Source organism: Gadus macrocephalus, chromosome 18 (assembly GCF_031168955.1).
Source record: "Gadus macrocephalus chromosome 18, ASM3116895v1".
NCBI classification, from domain to species: Eukaryota; Metazoa; Chordata; class Actinopteri; order Gadiformes; family Gadidae; genus Gadus; species Gadus macrocephalus.
The window spans coordinates 10,543,423-10,558,028 of record NC_082399.1 but is presented as its reverse complement, the minus strand read 5'-3'; the positions used below and the strand labels follow the sequence as shown (position 1 = coordinate 10,558,028).

General features: G+C 44.2%; 2 protein-coding genes across 3 annotated transcripts; one reads left to right on the top strand and one right to left on the bottom strand.

The window, feature by feature from the left end:
• Nucleotides 1-5: 5 nt before the first annotated feature.
• tmem130 (transmembrane protein 130) lies at nt 6-5,263 on the top strand. The gene is made up of 9 exons (XM_060036196.1): nt 6-950; nt 1,040-1,125; nt 1,207-1,378; nt 1,490-1,635; nt 1,775-1,859; nt 2,409-2,611; nt 3,787-3,893; nt 4,305-4,416; nt 4,946-5,263. The coding sequence occupies exons 1-9, from the start codon at nt 934-936 to the stop codon at nt 4,963-4,965; spliced, it is 948 nt and encodes a 315-aa protein (XP_059892179.1). The 5' UTR covers nt 6-933; the 3' UTR covers nt 4,966-5,263.
• Nucleotides 5,264-5,732: 469 nt separating this feature from the next.
• nptx2b (neuronal pentraxin IIb) lies at nt 5,733-11,223 on the bottom strand. Of its 2 annotated transcripts, none has more exons than XM_060036194.1 (5): nt 10,404-11,223; nt 9,803-10,022; nt 8,430-8,674; nt 7,856-8,035; nt 5,733-7,422 (listed from the first exon to the last, which is right to left on the bottom strand). In XM_060036194.1, the coding sequence occupies exons 1-5, from the start codon at nt 10,842-10,844 to the stop codon at nt 7,192-7,194; spliced, it is 1,317 nt and encodes a 438-aa protein (XP_059892177.1). In that variant the 5' UTR covers nt 10,845-11,223; the 3' UTR covers nt 5,733-7,191. The 2 variants fall into 2 exon arrangements, with proteins under 2 accessions (XP_059892177.1, XP_059892178.1); XM_060036195.1 differs by having other exon boundaries at nt 9,848-10,022.
• Between the last annotated feature and the right edge of the window lie 3,383 nt (nt 11,224-14,606).

Genomic DNA, 14,606 nt, shown 5'->3' with positions numbered 1-14,606 from the left:
GCGGCCGGGTCATGACGTCATGGCCATAGTCATGCACTTTCGACACCGCCGTGCTCGTTATCATGATGAGTCTATGAGCTAGGAGAGGGTTGGGCCCCCCATGGCACCACTCCCTGGACTGGGAGCTATGTTACGTGTGTGTGTGAGTGTGTGTGTGTGTGTGTGTGTGTGTGTGTGTGTGTGTGTGTGTGTGTGTGTGTGTGTGTGTGTGTGTGTGTGTGTGTGTGTGTGTGTGTGTGTGTGTGTGTGTGTGTGTGTGTCTCAGTGTGTGTGTGTGTGTGTGTGTGTGTGTGTGTGTGTGTGTGTGTGTGTGTGTGTGTGTGTGTGTGTGTGCGTGTGTGCGTGTGTGGACGTGTAGATGTGTGCGTTTACCTGCGTGTGTGTGTGATAGAATACGAAATTTAGATAGATATTGGAGCAGTTTAGACACAATTTTACTCTGGAAACTAACGTTGAACTCTTCGTTCAATTTCCCATTTCATCAAATTCCGGTTCCTCATTTTAGATCGACATAATTGGAATTAATATTTGACTATTAATAATGTACCGTAAAACTTGTGTATCTCTGGCACCACGATGCGGACGTTCATAGGCATAGGAATTACGCACGCTTTTAACCATTACGCATCAACTACAGCGCAAAATAAATCAGTATTGACGATGTGATGATCCTATTTAGGCTTATACAATTATATTTAAAAACATATATTATCATGTGTAATGTTTAAAGTTGATCGAAGTAGGCGGGCAGACAGTATGACACTCAATAAAAGATCAGGGTTCCTCACAAGCACATCCTTGAAACGCATGGTGGCGATTTCACACCTTTATCCAAGTCCGGTGGTCTAACACGCGGTCTGTTGGCACTTTACGCTTCACCTACCACTCCTTCACCTCACTGTACCAATGTCAAGGCTCATCTGAACCAGCCTGATGATCAGCATGTATCGGTAATGATGAACAGTAGTACTACAGAGATTCGCACGAACCTTAAAGCATTTTTAATAATGATCAACTGAGTTGGATTTGTTTTTTTCAGGCGTTTAAATGTGTTGATCTTGACATGCATTCATCTGTTCCCGGGTGTCCAAGTGTCCGGGCAAACGGACCCCATCTTCAAACTAGGTAGGCCTGACCCAACTCATTAAGGACCCGTTTCAAAAGGTATGAGGTGTCATCGTTTTGTTTTCCCTCCTGCTCACATAGAAAACGTGTCAGGGAAACTTGTATTCTACCAGAATGAAGGAAACTCGACGTTGGTTCGTGACACCGGAGAGCTCGCCTCATCTGTCCAGACCGTCGCCATGTTCCAGATCTTCGACCCAGAACAAACCTTGGTCCAAATGAAGCTCACCTACACGTGGGACTTTGGGAACGGGTAGGCCAACATCCAGAGCCTCCCTTGTGTTTAAAGTGGTCTTGTTTGGTCTTGGTCTTAGTTGTAAGAGCAGAGGGTCCAAGGACGTGATGGTTCCGTTTCTCTGCGCAGGGAGGTGATCGAAGGAACCGAGCCAGTGGCTCGCTACAACTACACAGAATCTGGGAACTATACTCTGCGGCTGCAAGTGGGGGCCAACATGACCAAACAAGAAGTACCGATAGCTGGAGATTACTCGATGGATTTAAAAGTTCTTGGTAGGCCTGATTATTATAAGACTTCCCTGTCCAATACGTAATAACACAAAGAACAACCACAACGCATCGGTGGATTGGGCATGGATGTAGCACTATCGATTTGACTCCTGAGTTCTGGTGTTTATCTCTGTTTTTCTAGACGCAATCAGCAAAATTGAGATGGAAGGGCATTCTAGTTACCATGTGGCCGAGAATGTCAGCATGTTCTTTCATGTTGATGGGAGGTGAGTTATTATTAACCCTTCTCTTTTTTTCCCCAGACAAGTCAGATTAATTTCATGCCTATTTGGGTTTTTATGAGGGAGTTAGTGTGTTCATCTGTAGAATCGAGCTTTGTTGATTAGAGATGCTCATGTCACCACACCACATATCTCAAACTAATGCACCCCCCTTATTTATGCCTTGTCCCATCCTGTGTTGGTGTGTGTGTATGTATGTGTGTGTGTGTGTGTGTGTGTGTGTGTGTGTGTGTGTGTGTGTGTGTGTGTGTGTGTGTGTGTGTGTGTGTGTGTGTGTGTGTGTGTGTGTGTGTGTGTGTGTGTGTGTGTGTGTGTGTGTGTTTGTGTGTGTGTGCATGTGTCTCTGTGTGTATGCATATTTATATGTCGATGTATGTGTGTTTGTATGTATATGTGTGAGCGTGTGTATACGTCTGTGTGTGCGTATACATCTGTGTGTGTGCGTGTGTTTGTGTGTGTGTGCGTATACGTCTCTGTGTGTGTGCGTGTGTGTGTGCGTATACGCCTGTGTGTGTGTGTGTTTGTGTGTCCCAGCCCCCCCATGTGGGTGTGCTGGCAGGTGGTCCCAGACTGCAGGTCCATGACCCCGTCGGTCTGCACTCGGTCGGTGCTGTACAGCCACATGCTTCGTCTGAACCACACCTTCGCCTCCAGTGGCCTCCACTGCCTGGACATCAGCGTTCAGAACGACATCAGCAGCCTGCACTCCTCCTTCAGCGTCTACGTGGGGAGGGGCCGTGAGTCACCGCCATCTTGTTCTTCGGCTTTCGTTCGGTCTAGTTCGGTCTTAAATTATCTAATCCTTTTCTTTGTTGATACGTTTTTTCTTACTGTTGTTCGTTCATTTGTTCCTCTGTTCCTTGCTTTTTGTTCATTCATTCTTTTGTTTTTGTTATCATTCATTATTTGACGTTTTCACTGTCATTCTGTCTTTTAGTCTTTTGGTCTTTGGTTCTCTTTCTGTCTCTGTTACTCAATCCATGTGGATGACTAAATGAACACATACGATATGAGTCATAGGATTAAAACAGGTTTGTTGGGTTTGTCTGTTTCTTACTTTCTTCCTTCCATTTCGCATTCTCAAGATTATGACCTATTTTGCTACAGGAAAGACATTGAGAAACACAGCGAAACGGGAGCAAGGCAGGGTTGGTTTAAAAAGATTGCGGAAAAACCACATAGAGACCACTAGTAGCTGTGTCATGCAGCATCTCAAATCGAGCATTCCCTCTGCATGTTCGGCTCATTAGTTCAGCAGAATTACATTACATTGTGTGTGTGTGTGTGTGTGTGCGTGTGTGTGCGTGCGTGCCTGTCTTGTTTGCTGTGTGTGTGCGTGTGTGCGTGTGAGTATGCATGCTTGTGTGTGTATGTGTTTGAGGCTGGCCGACATCAAAGGAGTGTACCTAACATGGAAAGCACATGTCTGCTGTGGTCAATCAATCTGTTCCTGTCCAAGCTGGAAATGTATAATTGAAAGAGACTTAAGAGCTGGTTATGCATGATAGCTGAATAACCAGTGCTTTATGCAACAACGAAAAAAGCTTTTTTCAGTTTCAGGTGGTTATAACACAGTTAATATTTATTTATAATATAAAACCGGATAAATCAATTGTTTCCAGCTGTTGCTAGGTCTTCTGGTTTCTTGGTTGCTACCTCTTGTTGTTATGTGTTCTTGTCCCTTCTCTTGATTTTATCTATTCTATACAATTTTATTTTAAATTGAAAAGCTTATTTATAGATAGCTAGTTAAATTATTTCATATACACTATGTATATATATATATATATATATATATATATATATATATATAAACATGATAATGATAATGAATAATTTGGTGATTATGACTTTTTGGGGGCTTTTTTTTTATTTTGGTTGGCATGACGATAGCGTGCTGTTCTTTGTACAGGTAACACCAACCTATTCTTCATAATGTCCTGTCTGGCAGTGCTTGCGGCTACCTTCTCCTTCATTGGCATCATCGCCTGTCGCCCGCGTCACCCAAACCTGCTCCAGGTAGGACTTCAGATCCGACAGCATACCGTTTTTTTGATTTATTCGAGTAATAATTGCAATCGTTAATTGGACTTTGTGCTGGACTTTGTGCTGGTTTCTGCTATAGCCACAGGGGGGCAATGTTTCACAATATGTTATTTATTTTGTGTGTGCAACATGTGGGACCGCCCAGCACCTGGATAATGGAACGCCAAACATGACAATATTGACAAATGAATGAATAATGATTTAATGAAAAGGTCAATTTCATGAATAAATATTAATTTATGATGAAAACGTGAAATTTAAATTTAAATAGCGTGGTGTGAAATAAAGAAATGTAATGTCATCATTATCTTATATCTTCTATGTTACGTTGATTGCAGCACATACATGCATCGAATTTGTTCCAACCCTTTTACTCCAATGCAGGTGGGACGCTCCAGCAGTGCTTTATTCCTAAACGATGAGGATGGAAGCCAAGTTAAACTAAGCTTCTCTGGACTGGAGAGAGGAGAGAGCCAGCCTCTCATTCTTCGACATGGTCCTTAGTGTTCCTAACCTAATCCACACCTCACTAGCTCCCTTCGTTTCACTTTAAACAGGGCTGTTCTGCACTTGTTCGTATTCAGCCTATGCATAGAAAAAGTTTTGTTGCCAAATACAAAGAAGTTAAAGTCCTTCCTGGTCCGTGCTTTGTATTAGCATATTATTAAAAGGTTATAGCTCTTTTGCATGCTTATCATATGGCCTTCTGCTCCAAAACAATTTTTTTTGTTGTAGCCTATATTGATTTGAATTCTGTGAAGCTTTTTCATCACTGAGGTCTGATGTTTGATGTTTTAAGGATCAATTTAACTACAGGATTATATTTATCAAATTAGATGCAGTTAGACTTGCACTTATATGTGAGCATTTTCAAAGCAATAAATGTCAGAACATTGTAATTGTCATTGTTTTGGCTGCTTTGGTATTCTAATTTAATATAAAATTACAATTACATTGGCATTGCTACCTGCATGTGCAGACTTACATAATTTCTAAAGACTTTACCCACCATGTGGTGCTTACAGGGCTTATGGTGTGTTCCTGAATCCTCGAAGGCCAGACTTCCGAGTCGAAAGTCGAAGATCTCCAAGCTTTCTCGAAGGCACTCACCCTTTTTGTCTTCACCTTTCGAAAATTTGAGAGTAGACCGAGGGCAGTGATGACGCTCTCAACAAAATGGCTGCGCCCATAACGCGATTTTTTTCTTTTGTATTTGTACCACGTAGGTCATTTTTATGTCGACTTTAAATGCTCTTGCACACTTGTTATATTGCTACTTTATTCCGTTCACCAATTTATACATTGCATGGTCTTGCTGTGCGTGAAATACAATGTAAAGTTGTGTTGTTTGTTTTCGGGCTGGTTTGCTAATGTAGCTAATAATAAACAACGACTAGCCAATTTCATGCCACAATCACAAAGAAGAACAGGAACGCCATGAATGCTCCGAGACCGGAAGTGTCATCAAACGTGCAACTTGGAAGGCTGGCGTCCGAGGATACAGGAACACCATTAACTATCGTCCTTTTGGAGAGGGGGGGGGGCAGTGGATGTCACCTGATCTCTCGACCACTCTCGAGAGTGGCTTAAGGCAAAGTCATCAAGCACTTGATCCACCTATCATCAACCAAGGTGTCAGGGCTGGTAGAACTGGAAAGAGATGGCAGCCATATTGGAGTTGACAGGCAGTCTGTTGTATTTGCAAGTTTCTTTGCAAAGTCAGTTTAACCACGCCGAATAAATAAAGGACAGGCAAGGGATTCATAGAGATAATGTCAATGACTCACATAAGGCAGACACTAAACAAACAAAAGTATTTATATCTGCAGCATTTTTATTATTTTGTATTCTTTGCTTGAAGTCACACATTTTCATTAAATTGGCAAAGGGAAACTTGAAATATTGTCATGGCACTTATGCAACATTCAAAGGCCACATGTAAGGGTACACATACCCTCAGGCCCACAACATACATAATACACTTTCCTACAATACGTTAGATATTATTATGACTAAATGCAATTACATTATTATAATTATTTAAACAACAATCCTTTAAACCGAGAAACTAAATCACAGAGATGTTCTACTCTGACAGATGATTTGTCTGTAGGCAAAAGATACAACATCACATCCAACATAATGCATTTAGAGCCAAGAGTGATAAAGGGAATCAATTAGGATAACAAATGCTACTACCCCAATTCTCTATCGACCGTTGTGTTATTGTAAAGGCAGGCAAGCACTAAGCAGCAGACAGTGAAGAGGGGGCAATACAAGACGCATCTCAAGCAAGAAGCAGTTCATCCTGAGGTTATAATGGATGCAGGCTCTCTAGTGCGTATGTATTTCTGTCTGCTGACAGTAAGTACTTTGGATAATAAGCCACATCAACCATGAAGCTAATACTACTCACAACTTCATCTTCGAGTTATTCACGTAACATCAACATAGCAAAATATATATACAGCAAAAATGCCAACTATTCCAGCGTTGTCTTTCAGCACTTCTTCCATATAAATGTAAATATATTCATTTTACCAGACACTATTATCCTTTGCGATATTATAGTGAAATCAGATCCGTCCCATCAATAAGCAGATAAGGGTTAGCCTTGTTGCGCAAGAAAGCCTCAAACTGGCTTAGAGCCCAGTTGGGGGAGAAAAGTCCTGAGTGGAGGATCAGACGTCTCCTTAGACAGATAATCTCCTCCTTCGCTACACCTCATCCACGCCCACGCAACCCTCCCTCACATGTCAGCCAGGGACCGACTGTTCTGTCTGCGCCTTGTCGTTTACTTTATCCTCGTGTATTAGCAGTTAGCCGAGCATGTATCTCGAATCGCTCTGCTTTCTGGCCACGTATTGCCAGGTTGTGTGTGTTGTGTAAGTGTCTGTCCTTGAGTCCATGTGTCTGTGGTTTCTACCAATTTAAAAACTCTCTTCCATTGTGGTCTCCTTGAGGCAGGCTAAGCTTTGAATTAGGAATTAATGTAGGGCAAGCTGCTACCCTTTTAGTTGCCCTGTCTGGACACAAGCATCTTCTGAATAGCTGTAGGGTTCGTCAGTTTGTTAGTGAGTTGATTAGTCAATGCCACTACATACACACTTAGAAGACGTCAAAACTTGCACATGCACAAAAAAGCTCCCCCCGCCCATTGCAAGCGGCTCATATACACAGACACTCCACATTAGGGCACAAGAACACAACAACGAATAGTGGCCAAAAGCAGTCAAGCCATACAATCCAACCCCACTGCCAGCCCCCCCAACTAGGCGTTGGGCAGCCGGTCCTGACACACCTCAAGGGGCCTCTTGAAGGCCCCCCGGCCGAACACCTCCACGTTGCTGGCCAGCCAGGAGACCACGTTCCCCGGGAGGTAGGTGGTGCAGTTGGCCATGCTCCGGATCTCTGGGGGTTTCAGCACCCGGTCCCACAGGTTCACCTGGCTCAGCTCGCCCACAAACGCCTGGCCCGCATCGAAGCGTCCGCCCACCACGTCCTGCAGAATAAAACGGGTTTTTTCCGACATCATCGTCACGCTCTGAACAGCAGCTGCCTTCAAAGGCGGATCCTCTGCCTTCAGGGGGTCGGTTCGTTACACCTCTGAGGGATCTGTCGCTCCTGCTGTGGGTGGTTTGCGGGGGAGGACGTCTCCATCAAACCAGCCATAGCGGTGTCACCTATTTAAGTGAATTCTTTCATTCCGTTGCGTGGTTTAAACGGCCATTCCCTGACACCGTCTAGACACGTTTTTTTTTTATGCTCTTTACCAAACATGTCATAAACAATGAAGTGGCAGAGCGTACAGATGTTATCTACGGAAATGATCAACTATTGATCAGTATGGGCAGGGTTCGGTTGTAGCATCAGCGAGTCGGTGTGTTCGAGGGGTGTGATGGAGGGGTGAGAAGCCAGGGGGGTTGTTGCCGCACCTGTTCCTGCCCCAGGATGATGACCCCCCCAGGCTTGATGGGGTGCCAGGCAGCCAGGTTGTCCCCGCTGCCCACGCTCTCCCCGTCCTGGTAGGCCTCCCACTGGCCATCCCGCGTGGTCCAGGCCACGCAGATGTGGTGCCAGCGGCCGTCGCGCACCGCCAGGGGCAGCTGGGCCACCTGGGGCACAGGATGTGATGTCATAGGAGGTGTTGGGACGGGATGTCAAATCATGTTGCATTACGACCTCATGATTATGATGGGATATTTTGATATGCAATGATGTTATATATTACATGTTTTGATGTGTGAGGATGTGACATACCATATGTTATGAGATGTTATGACGTCACATGTGATATGTTATTAGGTGATTCAGGATGTGAGATAATATCATATGTCATGATGTAATATGACATGATGTAAGACAATATGCACCAATATAATATCATATTATATGACCCTATACTAGAGTGAGTCATTATATTGAACTTTGAGCCTTTGACGTTACAAACAATAAAACCAGGAGCGCCATCCTATCAGCTATGATGCGTGTCATTACTACGGGACTCACCTTGTCGTTGATCAGGAGCTCGATGGGGTTGTTCCCCCACTCGATCAGCACGATCTCATTTGCCTGGCCCGGCACCCCGTACGAGAAGGGGGTCCCGATGCCCGGGCTGGCGCTGGACTTGACCCACATGCACAGGGTGAAGGCGTACATCTCGGGCAGGCTCTTGGTGATGCGGCCGTACAGGTAGTTTGTGCGCTGGGGGAGGGACAGCTTGAACTGCTCGGGAGACTTGAAATCACCTCCGCCTGTGGGAGATGTGGAGGGTTGGAGAGAGGGAGAGAGGGAGGGGAGGAGGGAAAGGAGGAGAGGGGAGGAAGATGGGAGAATGCGATGGAGGGATGGGTGTAGGGAGGGAAGGAGGGAAGGATGATAGAGGGAGGGGAGAGGGAGGGAAGGAAGGAGTGAGGGAGGGAGGAATGGTGGCGGGAGGGAGGTTGGAGTTAAGATGGAGGAGGGTGGAGGGAGGGAGGAGGGAGGGAGGAAGAATACAAAAAGTACATCATTAAACTACAAATGTAACAGCTGCCAAGCAAAAGAGACAGCACAATAATGAAGAGAGATACAGAGAGAAAGAGAGAACACAAGGGACACAAGATAGGAAGAAAGGAAGAGGCTCATGAGACACAAGAGAAGGAAGAGAAGGAAGAACAGAAAAGAGAGGAGTAAGGTCTCCTTTTGGGACAACTCCGTTTATAACTTGCTCATCTGCACACTATCAGGATGGGGGTTGTCAGATTGAGTGGATTTAGTCGCTGCCTGTTTGGTATGCTCTAATTTTGGTACTTCTTGTTGTTTGTCGCTCACCCAAACATAATGAAAAAGGAAGCAGCCATAAGCCTGCATCCATTGTTTCTCTGAGCTTGTTCATATTTTCATGTTGCAATCAAGGAGATGAGTTGATTGAGTTAATCTCCCCATGACAATTAGAGTCAGATATTAAATAGAGCTTGATATAATGACAAATTGGTATACAATTATATACATAAAATATGAAATATATAAAATAATGGTCAGGTAGAACACTAAGCCCTACAATTTTTTTTGGTTAGGTTGTTAGAACATTTCATACTCCCTCACTATCACCATGCCAACACCACCACCACCATGCCATGACCACCACCTTCATTATTATCAACGCCATACCATCACAACCAACACCACCATCAACACCAACATCTCCTCAAGCGCCAATATCACCACGACCAACCTCACCATGGCCCCGATCATCACCAACACCAGCACCAGCAATACCATCACCTTTACTAATCCGCCCCTAGCACCACTTGTACGTTCACCTTTACTAAAGGACACATACCATCCCCTAGACCACCACCACCTGGACCACCACCACCACCACCGACACCCCCACCCACCTTTCTCCAACTCGCTAATCCTCTCCACCAGCGCGTTCAGCGTACTTTCAGTCTTCATCCGGTAGGCGGCCGTGGCGTTGGACAGCGTGGTCTTCTCGGTCTCCAGGTAGTTCACCTTCCTCAGCAGCTGCTTCTCCAGATCCACAAGCCGCAGCTGTAGCATGTCGCGGAGCTCACTGGGAAACGGAGTCCCCGAACTGTTTGCCCGCATTTGGTGTTGCTATTGGGAGAGGGAGGGGGAGAGGCTCTCAGTAACCAAAACATCGAGCTAGACTCAATTAAGTAGCACAAATTAAAAGACAAATTGACCATGTCATCACTTTGAACTTGTGTATAGTCCTATCCACCAGAAGGAATCGTAAAGCATTGTCGTTGAAATAAAAATGGTGATGGATACGCAGACGAACTTCATATGGACATTGCGCAGTAGGCCTACCCAGAATACAGCTTAGAAATAATTAAAACCTTCAAATAGTGTAAATTTTTTTGGGACAATAGTGCAAAAACACTTTATATTTATATATACAAATAGTCTTTAATTTTGTATTCCTAGTTTTAACTTTAACGCATGTATGCTTTAAGCAGGTGCGCGCGCCCTTACCTCCAGGCTCTCCAGTCGGTCCTTCAGCCCCTTCATGGTCTTCCCAAGACTTTCGATGGTGCTATTTGGATCCCGGGGCACGTCCCCCATGGTGTTCTGCTTATCCTTGGTCCAGGAGCCTCCTCGGTCGTACTTCCCATCGTCGGAGGACGAGGCGCAGAGGGAGAGTTTGGTGGTCAACTCGTTGATGGTTCCGAGCTGCTTGCCGATCGTTTCTTTCTGCAGTAAGATCGTCTCGCGGAGCTGCATTACGGTGTTCCTCAGCTCCTCTTCTTGGCCCCCCGCGGTCAGCTCGGGTAGAAGGGTCACCTGGCAGCTCGCGTCACCGGTCACCGGCACGGCTCTGCATATGTACCTCTTCCCGTCGTCTGGTTGGCCGCGCGTTAGTGGGCTACCGTTAAGGGCTAGAAAGAAGAACAGCCCGTACACGAGTGAAAACATCACTGAGGTCGGTACGGTGATCTGTTACAAAGAATAATAGTAAAGTATTAAAGCTAAGCGCGCAACTAAAGCCGCGATGATAGTCTAAATACATTTGGATAAAAACTCGATGTATGCGTAACTCCGAAAGTTGAGGTCTCTACTTGAAAACATGGTGACGGATTTTATCTCCCCCCCACCCCCCCCCCCCCCCTTTCGCCCCAAATAATCAGGAATAATGACACAACTGAAATAACGTAAATCTAGATCTATCTCTATCGAGGATGGCAAGACCGGACCAGCGTGAGAGGGTTAGAGGAGTTATTCTTGGCTTGACTTAGATACACTGCGAGGTGATGAACCGACAGCTCCGTCAGAAAAGAGGATTAAATGGTGCCGGGGAGGGGGTGGAGGGGGGAGTGTCTGGAAGATTCAGGAATGGTGGTAGTAGGCCTACGTTGACGTCAAATCAGAGTTATCAGCCTTGCTGTGTAGGTCTACGTTGTCTTAAAATTCAGAGAGGAAAATAATATAGGCTTTCATCACGGCACTATAACTTCAAGCACACACACACACACACACACACACACACACACACACACACACACACACACACACACACACACACACACACGCACACACACACACACACACACGCACACACACACACACACACACACACACACACACACACACACACACACACACACACACACACACACAAAGACACACACATACATGCACACGCACAAACACTCGCAGGGCTCCTTTATCGTCGAAGGTCTGCGGTTGAAGACGAGGCCTATTCTACCGCTCTATCATACAATGGTCTATTTTCGTTCTATACAAAGATGTTTTTCTGCCAGATGTATGCTCCCCAATTGTGTCTCTCAAAATGTAGGTGCATTACATCACCTCATGTATAGATGAATCCGAGTATCTCATGACAACCACAGTGGAAGAAGCTTTTAGAAAATCATATATACAAGTTACGGGAAGCCTTCATTTTTATGTGGACACATGCACACACACACACACACACACACACACACACACACACACACACACACACACACACACACACACACACACACACACACACACACACACACACACACACACACACACACACACACACACACACACACACACACACACACAAAGGTTGTAGGGGTAAACAATTAGCAATAGGTCAATAGAGCCTGTTGCGCAGACTGGAAGACACACCGCTGTGCTTTGAACATGGCTTCCAACCAAGTACCTGAACAATTAATGAAGCCCCCTATGCATGTGACTCATACAGGGTTGGGTGGACACAAACAACTGCAACCACGTCTTTCTTTCACTTAAGCAACAACATTTTGCGATTCTATAGCTCAGTTTTCTTGCATTTTATGAGGAGGTAAGATTATGATCATTCATGAATTAATTTCAAGCAGGATTAAAAACATACTCACGTGATTCACTTATGTGTAAGGATGCAAAGAAAGAAAAGTGAGGATATAGAAGAAAGTTTGGGAGCATGAATATAGGTAAAAAGAAAAATTATATTATAAAAACGTTTTTTCCTGGTAACAATGTCCGACCATTAACACCTCTGTCTTGTTCTCCGAAGGAGCTCGGTGGAACCACTATTACCACTGGTGCAGATGGATTCACACCATCTTTGGTGGTGTTTTTTCAGACATCACACTTATTTTACCCCAGACGCAGTGACCTGTCCCTCCAGCTCCAGGGGAAAAAAATTAGAAATCAGAGCTTCTCATTATTAAGGAGCTCGAACCACATCGATAATTCCATTTGGTTTTCCACATTTCTAGCTGACTAATACATGCAAAGCAAACATACTACAATATATGACCAAGAATCGATCAGTTCATTCCTTTCCCAGGCTGACTTGTTTAGGCTTTTCTTCACACGGTGAAAGACCTTTGAGTATATAAATGGACATAAAAGCTTTTGAAGGACTGAGAAATGGTCGTTTCTTGGACATTGAACGTATTTTCAAATTATCTATCCATCTGTCTGTCTGTCTGTCTGTCTGTCTGTCTGTCTGTCTGTCTGTCTGTCTGTCTGTCTGTCTGTCTGTCTGTCTGTCTGTCTGTCTGTCTGTCTGTCTGTCTGTCTGTCTGTCTGTCTGCCTGTCTGTCTCACTCTCTCTCTCTCTCTCAAAATAAGTGTATTACATTGACCTTGCAGCAGTAAATAGATATAGTTCATGGAGAGTATGTTAGAGAGAGGGTTTTAGAGAGAGAGAGAGAGAGAGAGAGAGAGAGAGAGAGAGAGAGAGAGAGAGAGAGAGAGAGAGAGAGAGAGAGAGAGAGAGAGAGAGAGAGAGGGAGGGAGAGGGAGAGGGAGAGAGAGAGGGAGAGGGAGAGGGAGAGGGAGAGAGAGGGAGAGAGAGAGAGAGAGAGAGAGAGAGAGAGAGAGAGAGAGAGAGAGAGAGAGAGAGAGCAGAGGGGTGAAAATGGAGGGAGATAGAAAGAAGAGAGGTGGATATAAGCAGAGGTGTTATGTGCTGAGATGAATGTTACTTTAGCACTTTACAACTCCATTCAGTCCATTGAATGTGCAGGATATGAATAGGCCTGCCATTATCTAAAATCCATTAGCAAGCTACGGTAGGAGATAGGACTTAGTTATGTTCTGTGAGGCCAGGAAATGGATAAATAAATAGACCCTAATTAAAAGAAAACTGCACCACATTATTTCATTATAGTTAGATAACACCAAGCCCTGAATTATATACTTCTGAATGCATAGATATTGGAAGCACAATATATTCGGCGATTGTTAAATTACAGGTGACACTTTAACCAGCTTTCGATCTTCAGATGGACATACTGGGAGGTGGGTCTGGGCCGTTCTGAACGGTCAGGTTTATTCATCAGGTTTATTCTTTCTCTGTAAATGACATACAAATATACTGAAAGACAAAATGTTTATTGTACAGTTGAAGGCACCGCATCTATTACATATGTCAAAAAACTAAAGCTACATGTTACCCATATTGCAATGAATGCAAAGGAGTAGAAATGTATTCGCTCCACCTGGGATTTAACATGACATAAATGCTTATATATTGAACGTGCATGCCCAATACTCGATCAGTGTTAGTAAAAATTCCATTTTGAGTAGTTTTGTTGTGAGCTGGTGGAAATATGTGAAGAGGCTGATGGATATTCGTTCAGTTTGTGAGTCACCGTTGTCCGTATTCAATATCACATCATCGTTATGAAGGCCAGCTTTTTAGAGTGTGCTTCAAGCATATAGGAAGAGTCTGGTTCGGCTTGCTTCTAGTTTGGCTCATTTCACAGTGATGCTGGAGACAGATTTATGGTAAATGCAGTATGTCCCCTTAGCGGTTGATCTATATATACAGCACTCTGTACAATTATTTCCTTTCATAATATGTTTAAACATGTGTGGCTTAATAACCTTATTAAATATATGTCAGGTAATACATTGTCATTGCATGGCAGCCTATAAGAAGCCATCAATAGACAATTTTTCAGAATGCAACAGGAGTCCATTGGAACTTGTGATTGCAAAAACTATATTTTGAAACAGTATCGCTCAGTGCAAGAGGGCGTACCACATACAAATAACAAATAAGGTCACCTTGTGGATACGTTCACTGAAAGTTGAGAGTAAAAATGTAGTAGTATATACATTACAGCTTTTCTCAGTCGCTTTGGTACAATTCTCGAATCATCCTCAACATTTGCAAAACAGTAAATGCATTTCTCAAAACAATTCGTACAAATAGCAAAACACCATGGA